The sequence below is a fragment of the Topomyia yanbarensis genome, chromosome 1 (genome assembly GCF_030247195.1).
Source record: "Topomyia yanbarensis strain Yona2022 chromosome 1, ASM3024719v1, whole genome shotgun sequence".
Lineage (NCBI taxonomy): Eukaryota > Metazoa > Arthropoda > Insecta > Diptera > Culicidae > Topomyia > Topomyia yanbarensis.
In genome coordinates, this window is record NC_080670.1 from 75191430 (window position 1) to 75212117 (window position 20688).

At 38.1% G+C, this 20688-nt stretch overlaps 1 protein-coding gene across 3 annotated transcripts in view; it reads left to right on the forward strand.

Annotated features, from left to right (window-relative positions):
• Window positions 1-18877, forward strand: part of LOC131677956 (uncharacterized) — a 172618-nt gene extending 153741 nt beyond the window's left edge. The window contains exons 3-5 of one of the 3 annotated variants that reach the window (XM_058958058.1): window positions 17387-17534; window positions 17596-17954; window positions 18010-18877. In XM_058958058.1, coding sequence (XP_058814041.1) covers window positions 17387-17534; window positions 17596-17954; window positions 18010-18113 — 611 coding nt within the window. In that variant the 3' untranslated portion in view covers window positions 18114-18877. Of the gene's footprint in view, window positions 1-17386; window positions 17535-17595; window positions 17955-18009 lie in introns of those variants that run through there. The other 2 variants (XM_058958059.1, XM_058958060.1) reach the window with 2 other exon arrangements.
• Window positions 18878-20688: the final 1811 nt, after the last annotated feature.

Sequence of the window (20688 nt, forward strand, 5' to 3'; positions counted from 1 at the left end):
CCCCCACAAATGCAAACGTGGCCTGCTCAGAAAGTGCTTCAATTTAGTGCAGCAGATAGTGCATCCAACCAAGTAGAACCTGTGATTGACAAGAATAGGGAAATTTTCGTCAAAAGCAAAAATAAGAGTTTGTCACCCAAGTCGTCGCGAAAAAGTAAACCAGTTTCAGAGACATCGTCTGAAACCGAATCCGGTTGCTCGACGGATAGAACGCAATATAGCTCGCGGAGATCAAATCGAAATGTCAGGGATAAAAATAATCGTCGGGAGTATAGACCAGGACCGAGATCAGGGAAGTGTAGGCCAGTGTCAGACTGGAGACTAAAATACGACGGGTCCGATGACGGTCAGTTGTTAATGAAATTTTTACGGGAAGTTGAGTTCTACGCGAAGTCGGAAAATATGTCCACCAGAGAATTGTTCCGTTCAGCAATTCATCTGTTTAGTGGACCGGCGAAATCGTGGTACATGACGGGTTTCGAGAATGATGATTTCTCATCTTGGGAAGAGCTTAAAGAAGAACTCAAGAGGGAATTTTTGAGTCCGGATCACGACCACACGAGCGAAATACGCGCGATCGCGAGAAAGCAGGGACATTCAGAAAATTTTCAACTCGTTAACCAAGCCTATGACAGAACGCAAGAAGTTTGAAATCGTGTTTCGTAATATGCGCGCGGAATATAAAGGCCATGCGGTGTCGTCAGAAATCGACAACTTGGCTGATCTCAAGAAATTTGGCAGACGGTTAGATGCCACCTATTGGTATAAATACCAACCCCACGCGAACGAGAACAATCCCCGGGGGAAGCAGGTTAACGAAATCGAAACCGGCGCGAAACGGAAACAGAAAGCTAAGCCCGACAACGAACAGTACAAATCGCGAGTCTTTAATAACTCCAAATCGCGCGCGAACATTTCGGATGAGGAGATTAAACGTGTGCCGAATTCGCAACAGGGTAGTGAAAGGGATCGACCACAGGGACTGCAAATTGTGCTGGATAACTATCAAGTACCGAAAGACGGCGTTTGTTTCAACTGTCGCCTCAAGGGCCACCATGCTCGAGAGTGTGACAGACCGCGACACCAATATTGTCAACGATGTGGCTTTCATGATGTGGATACCGACACTTGTCCCTTCTGTAAAAAAAACGCTGTCAAGACTGTCCCGGAGGGCAGGCCAGTCTGCCGCTCATAAAGCCCCTTTTACCGCAAGATTGCACCGAACAATTGCAAAACCTTGGTCTCGACCAAGTTTGTTCCTCCGAGTACGTGCATTCTTACAATTACGAGATTAATGAGTTGATTATACACCCCGAAAATGACGAGAGACCGTTTGTTAAAATATCCGTCCTAGGAATACCTATGGTAGGCCTACTGGACAGCGGCGCTCATTTAAGTATCCTGGGTGTCGGTTCCAAAAAAATTATTAAAAAGTGTAATTTGAAATTACTCCCTTCAGATGTAAGCCTTAAAACTGCAAATGGGGAGCAGCTGAAAGTTAGTGGAGTGGTGTGCCTTCCTGTTACTTTTAATAATGCAACGAAAATTGTAGAAGCCCTAGTAGTTCACTCCCTAAAGAGACGAATTCTCCTTGGGATGAATTTTTGGAAATCGTTCGATATTCGACCAACCATAGGTCAAGCAAAGGTGGAAGAATTAGAACGTGACGATGAATCAAAATTATGCGCGAACGAGTCCGGTACAGATACGGACTACGATGAATTAGAATTAACGGAGGATCAGAAACATAGATTAGAATATGTAAAAACGTTATTCAAAGTAGCAGGAGAAGGTACCCTTGACACTACACATTTAATTAACCATCGAATCGAGCTAACAGAAGAAGCGAAAAAACTTCCGCCCGCTCGAATTAACCCGTTCCCAACTTCGCCGAAGAAGCAGGAACAAATCAATGAAGAATTGAACAAGATGCTTCAAAGCAAAGTGATTGAAAAGTCTTACAGTGATTGGGCCTTACGCCTCGTCCCGGTAGACAAAACAGATGGCTCTATACGTTTATGCCTTGACGCGCGTAAACTCAACGACCGCACTGTCCGGGATTGCTATCCTCTCCCACATGCGGACCGCATCTTAAGCAGACTCGGGGCGGCGGAATATATTACAACCATAGACCTCTCTAAAGCCTTTCTACAAGTTCCGTTACACCCTCGTTCGCGAAAATATACGGCATTCTCCGTGCTGGGGCGAGGATTGTTCCAGTTCACCCGAATGCCTTTCGGTCTAGTCAATAGCCTGGCAACGCTGTCCAGACTGATGGATCGAGTCTTAGGTGGAGGTGAACTGGAACCAAACGTATTTGTATACCTGGACGACATTATTGTGGTTTCAAATACGTTTGAGCAACACCTGGCCCTGCTAGAAGAGGTTGCGAAGCGCTTAAATGCGGCCAATCTCTCAATTAATTTAAGCAAATCTCGCTTTTGTGTGGCAGAAGTTCCATACCTGGGATACATCTTGGGTCAAGGAGGCCTAAGGCCCAACCCTGACCGAGTATCCGCCATTGTCAACTACGAAAGACCTACCTCGTTAAGGGCTCTAAGGAGATTCTTAGGAATGTGTAACTATTATAGACGGTTCATAGCCGACTATAGTGAGGTTACACAACCGCTAACAGAGCTCCTTAGAAATAAGCCCAAAGCCGTAATCTGGAATGATAAAGCAGAATTATCATTTGCAAACATCAAGGGACTCTTGATTAGTGCCCCAATCCTTACAAATCCAAACTTCAACTTACCTTTCGCGATCCACTGCGACGCAAGCGATACGGCGATTGCCGGTGTCCTTACACAAACGCATGATGAAACAGAAAAACCTTTAGCCTTTTTCTCGCAGAAGCTAAGTACAATCCAACAAGGATACTTCGCCACAGAAAAGGAAGGATTGGCGGTAATAAGATCCATCGAAAAATTTAGATGTTACATCGAAGGTGCTAAATTCACCGTTTACACCGACGCGTCAGCATTAACATACATTATGCGAAGCAGTTGGCGTACGTCATCTCGCTTATGTCGCTGGAGTATGGACCTGCAGCGCCATGATATGACCATTCTGCACAGGAAAGGGTCCGAGAATTACGTTCCGGATGCTTTGTCCAGGTCCGTTGAAGAAGTTATGTCCACTGATGAAACCGGATGGTATCCGGAAATGGTTCAAAAGGTACAAGAAAAATATAAAGATTTTAAACTTGAGCGGGGAATCTTAAAAAAAATTGTTTCCGTTCAGGGAGATTCGTTAGATTACCGTTTTTCTTGGAAGACTTGTGTACCAGCTTCTGCGAGAGAAAGGATCCTCGTCGAAAAGCATGACGACAAAATGCATCTAGGGACGGAGAAGACTTTAGCTTTTGTTAGGAAGAAGTACTTCTGGCCCAAAATGGCCGAAGATGTCCAGAAATACATTCGACACTGCTCACTATGCAAATAAAATAAGCCCGCGAATCGTTCACAAATCCCTGAACCCGGTAAATAACGCCTAACAACGAAACCCTTCCAAATCATCGCGCTAGATTTCATCCAGTCCCTTCCCCGTAGTAAAAACGGCAACGCACATCTACTAGTCGTGATGGACTTGTTTTCGAAATGGTCGGCCCTATTCTGCGCGGCGCGTGACGTGAGACGATTGATCTCACCTCACTCTACGTGACTTTTCTCACCCGATTCTGAAGAGTCACTTCGGGTGACGTGAGACGCCCATTTAACCGCAACGGGTAATCTCACCTCACCCGAGTCGACTCTCAGAATCGGGTGAGAAAAGTCACATGAAGTGAGGTGAGTTTAGTCGTCTCACGTCACACGCCGCGCAGAATAAGGCAGATGATATAGTTTAAAGAGCAGGAGAGCACAGAATGGATAGGGACGAAAGGGATATATCTGAGGAGGAAAGAATGGAACAGAGAGGAGAGGTGAACAGGAAAATTTACTCCATTATATACAAAAATTTAAGAAAAGCCCATGACAAACATGTCATGGACTACAATTTGCGGTCGAAGACGGCTGCTCCTGTTTACTCTGTAGGGTAGAGAGTGTACAGGAGGAACTTTAAACAGTCATCAGCAGCTGATGCCTACAACGCCAAACTGGATGCGCTGTACATCCCGTGCGTAGTCCTTGCACGAATTGGCACCAGCTCGTATGAGCTTGCCAATGAAGCAGGTAAACCGATTGGGGTTTTTTCCGTGGCTGATTTGAAACCCGAAGCCTGAAATGGAAAAAAATCGAATAAGACTTCCAGCAAATTATTTTCAATCAATTTGGGGGCACCATTGAGCGGTCCGGACCCCAATGAGTAGCAACTGTAAATTGCGATCTGAAATGAGATTTATATAGTCAATAATAGATGTCGATTAGCTTGTTTATATTGTCTACTTACGTGAAAAAAATCTTCAAGGGAAAATTGTCTCCTTGCCGTGAAACCTTCCTCCAGCAAATTTCCAACGAAACCGACGAATGTCATCAAAAACGACCAGAGCTCTTTAGAAATTTTGCCGATTTTGGTGCACCGCGAAAGCTTCACGGCAACGACGCGTTTTTCGTGCACAACCTACCTGTAAAATAGTACAATAACACATTAAAAATATAATTGAATTAGATGAAACACTTTTCACTCACGCACGCGTACCGGTATAGTAAACAACAATCGTGATCGACGGCTGACAGTTTTCAACACACACATGTGTTGGTGTAATAAGTTCTTTCTCCACTTCGTTGAGTGAAGTGGATGTATAGAATACTTTTTAATAAGGGCCTATGAAGGCGTACCTGGGAATAATTTTCCAATCGGCAAAATTATTTTTCGTCAGGGAACGTTAAGATGTGGAATAATAACAATTGTTTGTTTAATTTAAACCAATACTTCGTTAATTGGGAGGGGGACGATGGGATATTGTAACCACCGGTTACGACAGTTGTTAGTTGGCTTTGCCAAATTGATAAGTGTCGCTAGGTTTGCTCATTCCCTTTCCCAATCCCTAACTCCTACTCTGTGTAAAACATCAAAATGTGTGAGTGATGGCCTTCCAAGTCCAGGTTGTCATCTGAGACGGGTGGGTCACTCACGCAGAAGGGTTGCAGGCGCTCACCCAAGGTGTCTCATCACAACGGTGTGAGCATAACGTAGCGCAACATGCTATCCATCGCTGTCGCAGCCATTGGAAGGGCTGCCAAGGTTTTGACAATTTAAATGTCAGTTCGGATGATATTGCAAAAATTGAGGTTTTTCGGTATCATCCGAGCTGAGTTAGGCTCGGCGGTCGCCGAGATAGTTCTTTCGGTTCTCGACATTCGAGGAAGTCAGAAGTGCGCGCGGTTTTTTCTCATTATTCAATGTGATTTTTCTTGTACAGTTTAAGTGGTGTATTGTGTGAATAATGTTCTTTTTTTGTTTTAGATATAGATAGATTAGATTAAAAGTAAAAGTAAACGGTTATAGTACGGTTAGTAAATAGTGATAGCGCATTGTCCTAGTATAAAACAAATTGTAAATTTTTGTATGTATTTTAACAGTGTCACAAAACGAAGAAAAAACGAAGAAATTGAAAAGCACGAATCGCAGACAAATTAAAATCAAGTTAAAAAGGTAAAATTGCTACATAAAACAGGTTAAAAGATGGTGCGGGATAGGGTTTCGAAACACCTTAGTATATGCTAATTTGCGCTGTGCAGGTCCACAGCGGGCCTTTTTTTCTCTGGCTTCGGACTACGTCCGAATGCTTGAAATGTTTTTCAAAAAGAAACTTTTTGCTCCATCGAACTTCGCGTATTTTATTGTGTAACTCGTTCAAATTTCCATTTCCGTAATTTCTCACACAGTATGCCATCGTTTCAACTGTCAACCACAATGCTGCTTTGTATTTAAAATTATTCTCTGCTATACTACTATCGATAATATAGTTTCTGTATAATCGATAATGATTTTCAATTTTTTTCGTATTGTGTTATTCAACCATTCCCATATCAGTTTGTCTTCACATCTCGCCCTGAGCAGAAGCAAAAAATCGTCCCGCGCAAGTGAAACGGTCAATTCTACCTAAAAATCAATCGGTGCCTATCACACAAGCAGTCCATATAACAATAGCCTATACCTACTGTGCGATTTAGTGATGAGTGACGGTGCCCAGCAACCCAGATACGGCCGAACTGTGTTGCTGTTGATTTTTCGAAATGCCCCGTAAGACCAGCCATTCAGGAAGTGGAACAGTTATTAAAAGTGCAGATGAAACTCAATCTGGCTGAAGTGAAAACCCTACAAATGCATCATATCAAACATTGCGTGCTGATTTCGTTCAACAACATTAACCAAGCTGAGTCATTCGCCTCGCAAAACAACATGCAGCACACCGCCGAATGCGGCAATGTTAAATATAGCATTCCCGTACACATCGAGAACGGCGCTGTAGAAGTTCGTGTCCATGATTTGGCTACGCGTACCCCTAACGGCGCGATTAAAAAATGCTTGCAAAAATACGGAGAAGTAGACTCCGTTACACATGAGACTTGGAGGAATTTTTTCCCGGGCATCCCTAACGGTGTTCGTGTGGTGAGAATGCGTGTGACCAAGCCAATTCCCTCATACATAACCGTCACAGCGTTAGGAAGTGACGATGTTCTCATTCATCAAACATCACTAGTCACGTACCCAGGGCAAATTCCTACGTGCCAGTTCTGCACGAAGAAGCTGCACCTCGGAAAACCTTGCGTAGAAACTGTTAAGGAAAACTTAACCAATCCAACTGAAATCAGCCCAGAACCATCTTACGCTAAACCACTAACAGCTGCAAAACCAACATCTTCGGATCAAGCACCAACAACCAGCAACAACAACAACGAAACGAATGCCGAAAAATACGAACATACAATGACGACCGATAAGAGTAAGACACAAACTGGAACATCTGACCGCGAGCAGCAGGAAAGTAGTACGGAGGAGGACATGGACATGAACGACAACGCAAAAGAAGACAAACGGATCGAACCTCAAATGGCAGTGGACAACACTGGCAATATTTCGCCCCCTAGAAAAAGGATCTCAACACGCAGCAGAAAGCTGCGTATGAACGAGACAAAAAACTTAACATAGTTGTTTTTTTATTTATTGTAAAAAACGAACAATCGGCCTCGTTGAGCTACCGCATTTGGGCCTAAATAAATTTAATATTTATAAAAAAAACCATCCCCATTCCCGACGAGGCAGCGCATTCTTTTAAACGGTGTTTAATGGTATCTACAAACCACAGAATTTGCAGTAGGGCGAATCTAAACCTCAAATGCCATGTTTATACATTTTAGAATATCTCTGAGTATCATGAAAAAAATCGATTTTTCTGGTGACGATAGAAAATTGCTATTGTTATTTTCCAATAATGTTTCCCACAGTCAATTTGGATTAGCGATTTGCTTTTTGGTGGTAATATTTTTTTATCAAGTAAATGATCGTATATTTGTTTGCTTGTTTCTAATTTATCATTAATCTTACATTCTTCTACTATCTTTAACCATTCACGCGCATTTCTGGTTATATTTGTATTGCTTTGTAATCTGTTGTGCCAACATGAATAAGTCTATATCTACTGTGGAATTCATTCGCGAAAAAACAATATTTTTGATAAAAAGCGATTTACATTTGTTTTCAATATCAACTAGAACTAGGCCACCTTTTGGCACTGGGAGGTATAATTCTTGACGGTCAACTTTATAGAAACATCCCTTCCATAAACAATTTCCGCAAATTTTCCTTAATGAAGCCATGTGTTTATTAGGGTGGGGCAAAATGATCGTTTTTTCAGCACAGCACTTTTTTGATTCCTTTTGGGGTCCCAAACAACTGTGCAAAATTTGGGGTCGATTGGTGTTGACCCGGCGTAGCGCATTGCGTTTGAAATTTGTATGGAGATTAGTATGGGAAAACCTACATTTTTGCATTTTTAATTCTACAGACTACAATTCTTCCTGTAGTATGCCAACAAACAGATAGAAGTATAGTCCAGGATATGCTGAGCAACTTTGCCGAAGGATGTATGGTGTTAGAATGTCTCTAAGCCGAGTTATAGCTGTTCAAAGTTCAATACATCGAATTAAATGAAAAAAATCATTTTTATTGCCAACACTGCGGGTGTACCAATGGTATTTCATATAGCATTCCAAAATAACATTATATATTTTAGTTTTAACACATTGGTATGTTTGGATGAATTATTCAAAAGCCTTAGCTCAATTTCATGAGCGTAGGTAGTTGAGCAATACGGCGTAGTGAGGGGGGATGGGGGGGACTTTAATATATAGAAATTCGAACTGAAATGTTGTCGAGTTGGAATGTTCAGACGAATTATTTCAAAACAATTACACAATGTCCTACACATAATAGTAACGATGAAATAAAACATACTGTATCCATTTGCCTTGCCTTTCATTAATAGAAGTTATGTTACAGACTGAATCAAATGATGTCGAGTTGATATGTCAGAGGATTATATTTCGGTATAATACGCATGATTTGATAGCATGCTCATTTCTATGCTATTCTATCACGAGGCGTGAAGCTAATTTTTGGATTTCAACATGAAATCCACCAGATCCCTACATCAATTTTTGCTTCAGGTGATCGAACAGCATCGAAATGAGCATCCCATCAAATCATAGTACGCATTAAACTGAAATATAATCAATGCAATCCTCTGACATATCAACTCGACATCAGTTGATTCAGTCTGTAACGAAACTTCTATTGATAAAAGTCAAGGCCAAAGGATACAGTATGTTTTATTCCAACGTTACTATTATGCGTAGGATATTGTGTAAATGTTTTGAAATAATTCGTCTGAACATTCCAACTCGACAACATTTCAGTTCGAATTTCTACATATTAAAGTCCCCCCCCCCTTCACCCCTCACTACGCCCTATTGCTCAACTACCTACGCTCATGAAATTGAGCTAAGGCTTTTGAATAATTCATCCAAACATACCAATGTGGTAAATCTAAGATAAATAATGTTATTTTGGAATTCTATATGAAATTCCATTGGTACACCCGCAGTGTTGGCAATAAAAATGATTTTTTTCATTTAATTCGATGTATTGAACTTTGAACAGCTATAACTCGCCTTAGAGACATTCTAACACCATACATCCTTCGGCAAAGTTGCTCAGCATATCCTGGACTATACTTCTATCTGTTTGTTGGCATACTACAGGAAGAATTGTAGTCTGTAGAATTAAAAATGCAAAAATGTAGGTTTTCCCATACTAATCTCCATACAAATTTCAAACGCAATGCGCCACGCCGGGTCAACACCAATCGACCCCAAATTTTGCACAGTTGTTTGGGACCCCAAAAGGTACCAAAAAAGTGCTGTGCTCGGTTCATGTGGCTATGATTGCGTTTTTCCATATAACAATGCCCCACCCTAGTGTTTATTTTCTGATGGAATAATTTGAACTATGTACCATAATTTTGAAAGGATGAATGTATTCAAGATCCATACCTTTTGAAATAGATTCAGTTTTCTGTATTGCTGGAAAATTAAATTTGTTTGGATAGTCTGAATAATTTCGGTATAATTTTGTTCGACTATTTTTTCATAATTTTGTTGAAATTTAACACCTAGTATTTAAATTTCGTCACTTTCCTTAATCAAGTGTGGTCCAATTGCACAATTGTTTAATCTAACAAAATAAGACTCTTTCAAGTTTAGTTTGATTTTTGAGTATAAACTGTAATAATTAATCAGTTCTAGTGTAACATTACATTCATGATTATTTCTAAGGAAAACATTGATATCATCCGGGTCTGCTATAATTTTTATGAATTGCTGATCTATTAATACACCACTGATATGTTGATCAATAAGTCTTAAGAGTGGTTTGATGTACAGTGTAAATAGGGCCATGCTTAAGCTGACCAACTCTGACGAAAAAATCCGTACGCTGTGTGAACAGTTTGTCTGAGCGTGTTTAACGATTATGCTTCGTTGCGGTATGGTGTACGGATTTTTTCGCCAGAGTTGGTCAGCTTAGCCATGCTCAACGGATAACCTTGGCGCACTGAGCAAGAAATTGCAAACGGAGATGTTAAAAAGCCGTTGTATAGAATTCTTGATGTTGCATTTTTGTATAGTTTATAAATACAGCTGTTGAATAATTGCGGGAATTGAAATTTATTTAAAATCGTCACAAAAAATCATGATGCACCCTGTCGAATGCCTTTTTCAGATCCAAACTAAGTACTGCTCCTTTGAACTTCCGGTTTTTGTTTGCTGTGATGATAACATATCGCAATAGTAGCAAATTATTGATGCACGAACTGTCTGAAATACAAGCAGATTGTCCAAATCCAACTATCTTAGATAAAATCGGTTGAAGACGATTCCATAAAATTTTTGTGAAGATTTTTTAATCGGTATGTAACATACTGATTGGTCGTTTGTTCAATAAATCAAACCTGTCCCTCTTCTTAGGTATTAACGTGATAATGCCAGAAGTGAACAATGCTGGTGGGTACTCCCCACTTATCAAATATCCATTAAATAAATTTAGCAATTCATTCTTGATTAAATCGAAGAATTTAAGATAGAATTCATAACTTATACCATCGGGCCCTGGAGAACTTTTTTTGATGCTGATTTTATAGCAAGTTCTAGTTCATTCATCTCTATGGGTTTTATCAATGCATTTGCGTCTATTTCGTTTATTTTTTTGTTTATTACCTTCAGTAGTGCTATGTCCCGTAACTTTTGATCTAGAGCCAAAAACCAAAGCTTTTTAAACTCCTTAGAACGACAGCAAGCGACGCACGTAAGATTTTTTCTATGTCTTGATTTTTCGCGAAATGGCACACTTTTTAGTCGAAAAACGCTTATTAAAAATTATGCAATGAAAAAATTAAATCCCACGTACGTCGCTGGCGAAAGTAATTTTGAATATACTGTAAAAAATTTGGGCTGATCATAAATCATTTGTTCGAGATATACATAAGAGACGTGGCGGAAAATTTGAATATTTATTTATTGTTTTCTCGATTCATTTTTTGGAATATCATTTTCAAAATCCTAAAGCACATTTTAAACCAATAAATAAAAATTCAATGTTTTGTAAAATCTGCAGTACTGTAACCCCTTAAGAGCACTGTACCGGACAAATAGAAGCGCTTCTAAACTGGCGCGTCATTATTTTTAATAACAATGTGAATCCTCGTGAAATTTATCTGGTTTTATATAGACGTTATAAACATATGCGTTAGAAACAATTATTTTATTGTGGTCGGAATTTAATTTATTCCGTACATATAAATGATTCTTTAGTTAAACTTGAGCTTGTAAGTAGTGGGCTTAAAATGATCTGCACTTTTCTTCAAGATTATAAAACTAGCATGAGCACTAATCATATGTTTTACCTGCGATTACAGATACAGCAGACCCAAGAAATAATCATCTAGCTGTATTTTTAGAAATAAGCCAGTTTAACATGTGTAAAGCAAATGAAGGGTCAAATCAGATAACAAGTACTTTTTGGACCCACTGTAAGTAAACCATAAATAAAAATAGGTTCAATCCTCGACCAAGCAAGATTCTTAGTTTCAATGGGATTGTCGCACTAACCCTTCAATTATCACGTATGATAATAATCGAAAACGCGTGTAATACCAGGACATTACTTGTAATGGATCACTTTACTTGTTGGCGTCGCCAAATTCGCAATCAAAATAAGTAAAATACTTCAAGTTTCCCAGGGTAGTGTAACAACACTCTACAAACTCGTAAGCTTTACCAAGCAACTTGTATCAAATCTTCAGTAGAAAATCATATAAACTTGAAATAAGCCACCAGTGCAAATCAAATCGATCGCTCTGCCGCTTGCCAGACGAAAACCAACCAGATCACACGCCAGTGAATACACCGCAGCGACACTGGGGCGCTCGCGGTGGTGAAATTATCTGAGCGCGCCACAGAGAATTTCAAGAGCTCGTCTCCACACTCTAGATCGTTCCAGTGTTGGGTGTATGAAAATTTACCTCTGATATCAGCATGCGCTCACACATATCAAATACGGTGGTGTATATGAACGAAAGAGAAGCGCTCTCGTTTCGCTTGGCAGAGTGTGGGGAGCAATTTCAATTTCTCTTTACTGCACAGAGGATAGGGACATCACTGGTGTTCAGCACGATTTGCACATACATACAGTGGATCGACAGCCACGATCTTGAGATACTATGTGATACTAAAACATCGCTTGAAACCAGCGGCGGATCATGGACAAAGATCCGGGAGGTCCAGGTCCTGCCGAAAATTTTCAACTTGTTAAGAAATTTAAACTAGTTCAGTCAGGAATTTGATATTGATGCTATTAGACAGCGGTGAAATCAAGACCAATAGATCAGTTACGTATCAGGACCCCATTCCGACAATTTATCAAAAGTCCTCATGATGTTTACAACAATAGGTTATCAATCCACGGATCAGATAATTGTTATTGTAATATTGAATTAAATCAGTCTGCATCAATAAATTTTCAACTTCAATCCAATATTTTTTGGGTGTGGGGGTGGGGGGGGGGGGTAGGTTGTATGGTGTTAAACCCCAAAACCTTCTCTTGGCTACGCCGTTGCTTGGAGTTATTTATTTCGCTTCATTTTCCGGTATGTTTCAGATCGATCCGATGGTTATAAGTTAGAAAAATTGCAGTCAGAAGGTTCGCACAAATGAACATTTTTGTACTGATAAGTTATCAAGTTCCTTCCAGACAACTTGGAAGTGTTCGGTGATTATTTCTAGCGGTTGTAGATAGTAAAATGAAATACAAAATTCGTTTTATCGAAATAATGTTTAGATTATGTCAATAGATTATTACTATATTGAACAATAAATAGGCGACAAAGAGTAATCAACAAACAACAAGCCATAACTTTTAAAGTATTCAATATAGATATTTAAAGTCTTTAGTAAAGTTATTCGCAAAAGTAAGAGCTACAAATTTGCTTTCGATATAATCATTTCCAAGAAAATTTGTGAAAATATCTCACTCATAGGGAGATTAATCAGCAAAAGCACAATACCAAAAGAAAGGGCATATTTCCTTCATTAAATCCTCCGAAGATACTATTGAACTAAAATCAGCCGTTTTGGCGTTAATAATTGATTACATGTTTTTGGTCATATTTCTGGCAATGGGAAATGATAAAAATCTTTCGTTCGCATTTAATGTTAAATATCTCTTTTGATAATAGTCCGATTTCAACAATCTATAGCTTATTCCAAAGGTATTCGTAGGTACATATAAATTGTTAATCTATATTGTCAATTTCGGCAGATAATTTAAAAAAACTGCAAAAAACGCCATTTTTACGCACTCAAACATTCATATCTTGGAAACTAAACATCAGAATCAAAAACAAATTAATAGCGTTCATACTGTTTTTTTGTTCTTTCATTTAAAATTGGTTTGGATAAGATCGGTTCAGCCATTGCTGAGAAACACGAATGAGAATTTGTCCGTTACATACACACACACACAGACATTGTCCCAAATCGTCGAGCTGAGTCGATTGGTTTATAAGACTCGGCCCTCCGGGCCTCGGAAAAAATCTTGAAAGTTTGAGCGAATTCTATACATTTCTTTTATAAGAAATGTAAAATCGTTTATCCCTCATCGTAAATTTTTTACAGTTCAAGTTTTTCGAAATATCTGCTCTACGTTTCGCCACATCAAAGTTTTTAGCGACATGTTAAATAGTTGGACGCAACCTTTGAACAATTTCAAAGATGTCATGAAGTGATTTAGCTTCATTTTGGTGAGTAGTATTAGTTTCCGTCTCATAATGGCAGTTAGTTTACTTTTTTTAACCATTACGTTAATTTAAGGGAATTTCATAAATTAGTATAGAAGAAACTGTGCCAATGAATGCTTTTCTGTAGTCATAAAATCTATTTTTCTAAGTAAAACAAAAAAATAAAGAAATAACAGGTCTTAAATTACAAACTAATGGACTTTTCAAAAGTGTACGAGTATGAAATTGTGCCATTTTCATGCCAAGTAATGATTTTTATGTGTAGTGTACGGAAACTTGCACACTTTAGATTACAAATGATAAGAAAATGACAGATGATGATTATACTACCACATTTACAAAACAATACCTGTATTAAATAGCGCAAACACTTATGAAACAATATTAAACATATACACTAGAAGTGTACGAATATGAAATTGTGTCACTGTACGTATCTGTTCACTCGATGACACAGGCGTATTCCTAACAACACTCGCTGCTTGATCGAATTGTGCCGACCAATCATGGATCAGATAAATACTGCTTTCATAAAATCCATTATTGCCGTTATTTTTAGTAATTGTACATCTTACGGAATTGGATACAAAATTGTTGTACAATTTCCAATCAGATCTTAATCTTAATTTTTCATTCAGTGCAACGGCAGATATTCACGTTCATAAAATCGGGTAAAATTCCGGCACAAAATTTTTAAACGGAGCCCCTAAATTGAAACGTTTAAAGTATTCTACTTCAAAAGTTAGTTTCTTAGATCGACGCACAAACGAGTAATGAAGTATTCAAATGTATATAAACATAGATATTTATTTTTCCAAAATAAAAAGTTCAAGACCCTTAGGAAGAACAATTCAAAACTGGCCTCGTGTGAAAGAGAAGCAAGGTTTCGGATAGTGAGTATATTAGTGATATTAGTTTGTTTATGATAATATTGTTCTACCAGAGACAGAAAAATGCACCGAGAAAAAATGTTATTTACATTTAAAATTTGAATGAATACAAAATTGGCTAAATAGCGGTCATTGGTGTCTTCGGAGTTATTTGTGACCATAACAAGCCTCTTCTTCTGATACTATATGTCTAAAGATTGTAATGGGTTAATTTGTGGTAAATGAAATCAACTCATGATCGCTCTATCAATTTTGATCAGCCGCGCTATGATGAGTTAATGCAAATCAAGTCTGTTTGGCAAAATTGTTCACGGAGGAAAAAAGGCGGGTGCCTACAAGCCAACAGCGACGACTATAAAAGCGACTAGCCATCAGTCAACTGAGGTTGAACCTAGAGAAAGCTTTCGACAATGTCTGGCATGATGGCTTGTTGTTTAAACTGTGGCAATACAACTTCCCAACATACATTATCAAGATAATTCAAAATTATCTATCGGACAGAACATTCCAGGTCTCGTTAAACAATACTCTATCGGACAAATTCAACATCATCGCAGGAGTGCCTCAAGGTGGCATACTTGGGCCGATTCTTTTCAATATTTTTACCTCAGATCTCCCTTCCCTTCCGGATGGAGGTGTGCTGTCACTGTTTGCTGACGACACCGCTGTCATATACAAAGGACGAGTGATTCGAGCCTTAACGGTAAAACTTCAGCGGGGCCTGGACGTACTGTCTGAGTACTTCTCAAGTTGGAAGATCTGCATTAATGCGTCCAAGACACAGATCATCTTGTTCCCGCATTCTAAATCTCAACGACTCGTTCCATCGGATGATATGAGAATAAGGCTTGGAGGCCACACACTAGAATGGTTGAGGGAGGTAGTCTACCTTGGTCTCACCATAGACACTAAACTCATTTTCAGGGAACACGTCGACCAAACAAACACTAAGTGCAATATTTTGATAAGATCTTTATACCCCCTCATCAACAGAAAGTCCAAACTATCGTTGAAAAATAAGCTTGCAATATATAAGCAAATAATATACCCTGTAATTGAATACGCTGTTCCGGTTTGGGAGTGCTGTGCCAAAACGCACAAGACTCGCCTTCAACGAATCCAGAATAAAATCCTCAAAATGATTCTGAGAGTTCCCCCTTGGACTAGAACATCGGAAGTCCACCAGCTGGCTTGTATTGAAACGCTCGAAACAAAGTTTCACTCTTACATGGAGCGATTTAGATTAAAATGTGAAACAAGCAACATTGAATATATTAGGAACATTTTCAATTAATTAGGTTAAGGTATAGATTTAAGATAGCGCTAGATAAGTAGGAAATTTTAAATAGATGAATCATTTTAAATGATAAATGTAAACTACACCAAAAATAAAACAAAAAACAGTAAAAGAAGACCGAAGATGAAAAGCAAATAGCTGAACACTTGCCATGTATAATCTAATGTAAAAATTTAAACTTCGTCAATAAAAACAAATTTTAGTAGTAGTAGTAGTCAACTGAGGTCAGTTTTACCCAGCCAATTGTACAGGCAGCATCACATCAAGCAGCTGAGCGGACAACAAATCCGGCAGTACACGGCAACCGACGGACGGAAATATCGTCTCACACAGGACTCGCATCGATCAGGTCGCATTCTTGCGCATCTTCCACAATTTGCATCGCTTGCAAGATTAATAAAGAATTTAGAATTTTCCACCCAGCTCTGAGATGTATAATGATGCCGCCGCAAATCTCCAATAATACGAATTGTGTGATAATACCAACCAGAAACCAGTAGTGTGCAATAGCACCAGTGAAACCGATCGTTTTTGGGAGGAGTTTCGTCCTTTCGAATAGATTCCGGCGGTAAGGACCGTCGAACTGCAGAATTTAGATGTTGCATGCTGGATAGTGAAACGAGGTGTTGTACTAGAAAAACATGGCCGTGTGAACAGAACTGTTAAACAATTTTGATTTGCTTTCGGTATAATATAGAGTTTAAATATGATAATGATTGTTGTGGTGATACAGCGAACTTAGGTTGATTGACTATTTACTTTCGGGGTTGGACCAACGACGGGCCGACAGCCGGCCGGGCAAATTTAAAATCGGAATTTGACATTCTGGTAACAGATTGGCGCTAAAGTGAAATTTCGTAAAACGGAAATCAACTTCGGTTCGCTGATTACTTGTTAAATTTATTTTGTGCTCCCACCGGGTCCCAGACCGTTACAAGATTCATCCCCCTAAAAGTGAGATATCTTCAGAGAGCTGTTCATTGAAACGCAATCTTCATAAATGATCATCAAAATGTTAAAAAATTGTCGTTCTTTACCCTCCGATAGAACATTTCAAATTTAGCCTCATATGAAAAAGGAGTATCCAAGCATTCGATCAGTGAGTAATTCAGCGATACTGATTTTTTTGTTTAAATATTATTCCACCGGAGACACCGTGTAAAATTTATTTCCCTCAGCAAACGATACACCTACATTACCGATGTCTGATCGTCTGCTTTTTGTTTCACCTTTATAACTGAACAAACGGATCAGAACTGTCATGTCAACTAATTCATTATTTTATGCACATCTAAATACAGCCTTGATTCCTAAATCAACCATTTAATAATTCTTGATTTGCACTATGTTTGTATGAATTTGTTATGTAGTTGAAGGATTTTGATGGTTTTTTCTTGTTTTCAGCAGATATTATAAATGAATTCAACAGCACATGGAGTAATCAAGATTTTTGCGAGTATTTAAAGTTTACTCCATTATTTCACGCAATGGTTAGCGTGATTTGGTTGGCGCTTTTCATTATGCATGGTCCAGGCGGTGAAGGTATTGGCAGGTGACATGGCATATCTTTAAGCCCCGTCAATGACTTATATAGCTTGGTTTTTTATTTGCAGCATCATCACCAAACCGTGGAGGATCGTGTTTCCCTCATTGATATTTTTCACGATATGTGGCATTTCCGCGTTTGTATGTGCCACTTTAAGTAGTGATGCGTTGGCCGAGTTCTGTGAAGAATTCAGCAAAATTGATAATGAAAGAGAAGTAAGTTGTGCTCGAATGATTACGTATTTCTCTCTACGGCAACACAACGACTTGATACTACCGGATAAAAACTACTACCTCATTGCATCGTTCCCCTGGATCTGGGTGGGGAGCTACATTTGCGGTGTTCTAATTATGCTCCTGCGTATTATGCTGGTTGTTGACTTTCAGCTAATACGAATTGTTGTTTCCATAGTCGAAACGGGAACCGGTAGGTTTGAACACATGTATGAATACGGCTTTTCATTGACTTGTATCGATTTCAGAAACTGAAAGTGAGGAACATGTTGTTGAGATTTTAGATGAAAGTGACAAAGACTCTCAAACAATAATCACCGAGAAAAACAGATACAGGCAGACAGAATTTTAGTTGAACGTAATAAAAATGATATGCAATTTATAATTGTAATTTATTAGTGAACAATCGGACTGTCTCAACAACCAATTTCTGCAACCTATGTGCATTAGCTGCATACCTATTTTCTAACCGTTGCTATTTTCGGTATGTGCAGTATGTTGGTCCAGATTGTTCCTATATACACAAACACAACTGTACATCCAACTTTTAGTTTGTCCAAACCTATTATACATTATCCTACCATCGCGTGACTCATCGTCACTAAAACCACTAAAATCGTACTAAATCAACGTGTCTTATTTCTGGTCTCTTTTTTGTATTCTATGTCTGAAGCGGATAAATCGACTATGAGTGAATATAGGACAGGATCCGCCAGCTGGCTTCTTTTTCCAATCCAAAAACCTCTTATTTTTACCCCCGTTGAAAATTTAACAACACTGCACTATGGTACCAAAGCTGTATTTAGGAAGACAAAACTATTTTAGATATATAGTAGCTTCGGCAAACTTTCTCAGAACTATCTTGCCGATTTTTTTATATTAGTTGAATTAGGGTGGTTCTTGTGATTAGGGTGCCCAAGTTTCAACTTTAAAGTTATTTAAAATTCAGCTACGTAACATTCTACAAATCAATCAAATTGAATCAACTTTTCTGAGGAAACTATCTTGGTTTATGTGTTATGATTTTTGCAATATTTAAAGTAGAGTGGATCTTGAAAAATTGGTTTTATATTAATATCTTTTTATGTGTTAATTTCATGCAAATACTTTACTCAAGAACTTTTGTAAATACGCATTTTTGTCGAAGCAATGAAATTTTTATCTCTTTTGTTTGCATAGTTACAGGCGATTTTCAAAACAAATTTTTTTTTTTTTCAGAGCTATATATCTTCCAAGATTGCAAATGAATTTTCAATATTTTAATTTCATTTGAAAGATCGGAACTTTTCTAATTTTCGGTGAAAAACTGTAAGAGCGTTATTTCTGTAAAAAAATTAATTAATTGTTGAAAAAGGTTTTTTTTTTCAACAAAAATCGTTCATAACTTTTCAAATAGACGAGATAATGACTTAGATACTTCAACGAAAATGTGCGCCAAACAAACCTCTAAAAGAGCTACAAACAAAGTATTTACGATAAATCAATGTATGAAATGATAAATGAAAAAATAGTTATATTGAAGAGTCACGTTTTCATCGCTCAATCTCTTACGGTAAAATCAACTGACAAATAGTCAATGTGAGTGATAATGCCATAAGTCACGGACATTCTATTGGATATGTAACATTTCTGAAAAAACAGTCTACCGTACAACTAAACGTTAGCGTAAATTTTCAATAGTGTTAATAGCGTCCTATGGTAAATTGTAAATAAAAGTTATCTATTACATGGTCAATAAAGGAAGTACCGTCGACATGCATTATTTATTTATTTATTTATTTATTTTCTTTTTTCATCTGACCTGTGTTGGTCTACATGAAATTGTATGGGAAAAGCCCGTTTCAAGGTTCACTTCAGAAGCAGACCTCGAATGCGCGTAAAAGCCCATAATCTTTTCTTACGTTTTTCAACTATTACAATGATCTCACATAACAAATTAACAAAATTAAATACAAGGTATACAGCATTACAGTAACATTACAGAAATATTTTCATAAGTCAATCTCCTAAGTCTATTCTTGAAAACATCACTAGAAATATCAAAATCGAAATGGTCATACATAGGGTTACCAACCGTCCTTATTTTAAAGGACATGTCCTTTATTTCGATGACTTTAGAAAGAGTCCTTAATATTACTTTAAATGTCCTTATTTCTGGTCTCTGTTATATTTGAAATCAATAAAACGAATGAAACATTTTAGTCGTTATTTTAGTTGATCCCTTGCTGCATTACTTTTGATTTGTTATATTCAGATTAATGATTCTAAAACATTGCTTAAGTTTATTGGTTGAAGTAATGTTTCAAACTAAAACTTGTTTCATGATTCTTATCTTGTTGAGTGTAGGCAAAAAACGATTTTGTCTTCTAAATCGAACCATTAAATTTTGTACAGCTATCATTTTCTAGCACAGGGTTCTAGTTATCATGGTAGTCCTAAGAGCAGTCAGGGTACACAGGGTATTAATCCTCAGGGTAGTCGTCTCGGATCATTCATATTTTTGCTCTATTTAAAAGACTTAAAGTGCATGAAACTTTCGTTTGCTGATGACTTTAAACTATTTCACCTTATCAGGAATATCAAACACGCAAAATTCTCAGTTGCATGTATTTACCAATTGGTGTTATGCCAAGAGAATGATGTTAAATGCTTCCAAGTGTTCGGTATTATCTTTTACTCGCAAACACTCGATAGCTAATTGTGACTACAATAATTCACAAATCGTTTTCAAACAGGAATCCTCTGTTAAAGATGTCAGAGTTTACTTAGATCCCGAACTAACTTCAAACACTACATTGAGTACAGTATGTCTAAGTCCTCTATGCTGCTAGAATTCATTTTAGAGTCACTAATAACTTTACCAATATACGTTGTGCTGTGGTCCTTTCTACACTTAAATGCGGCAATGTAGTCTCAAAGATGAGAAA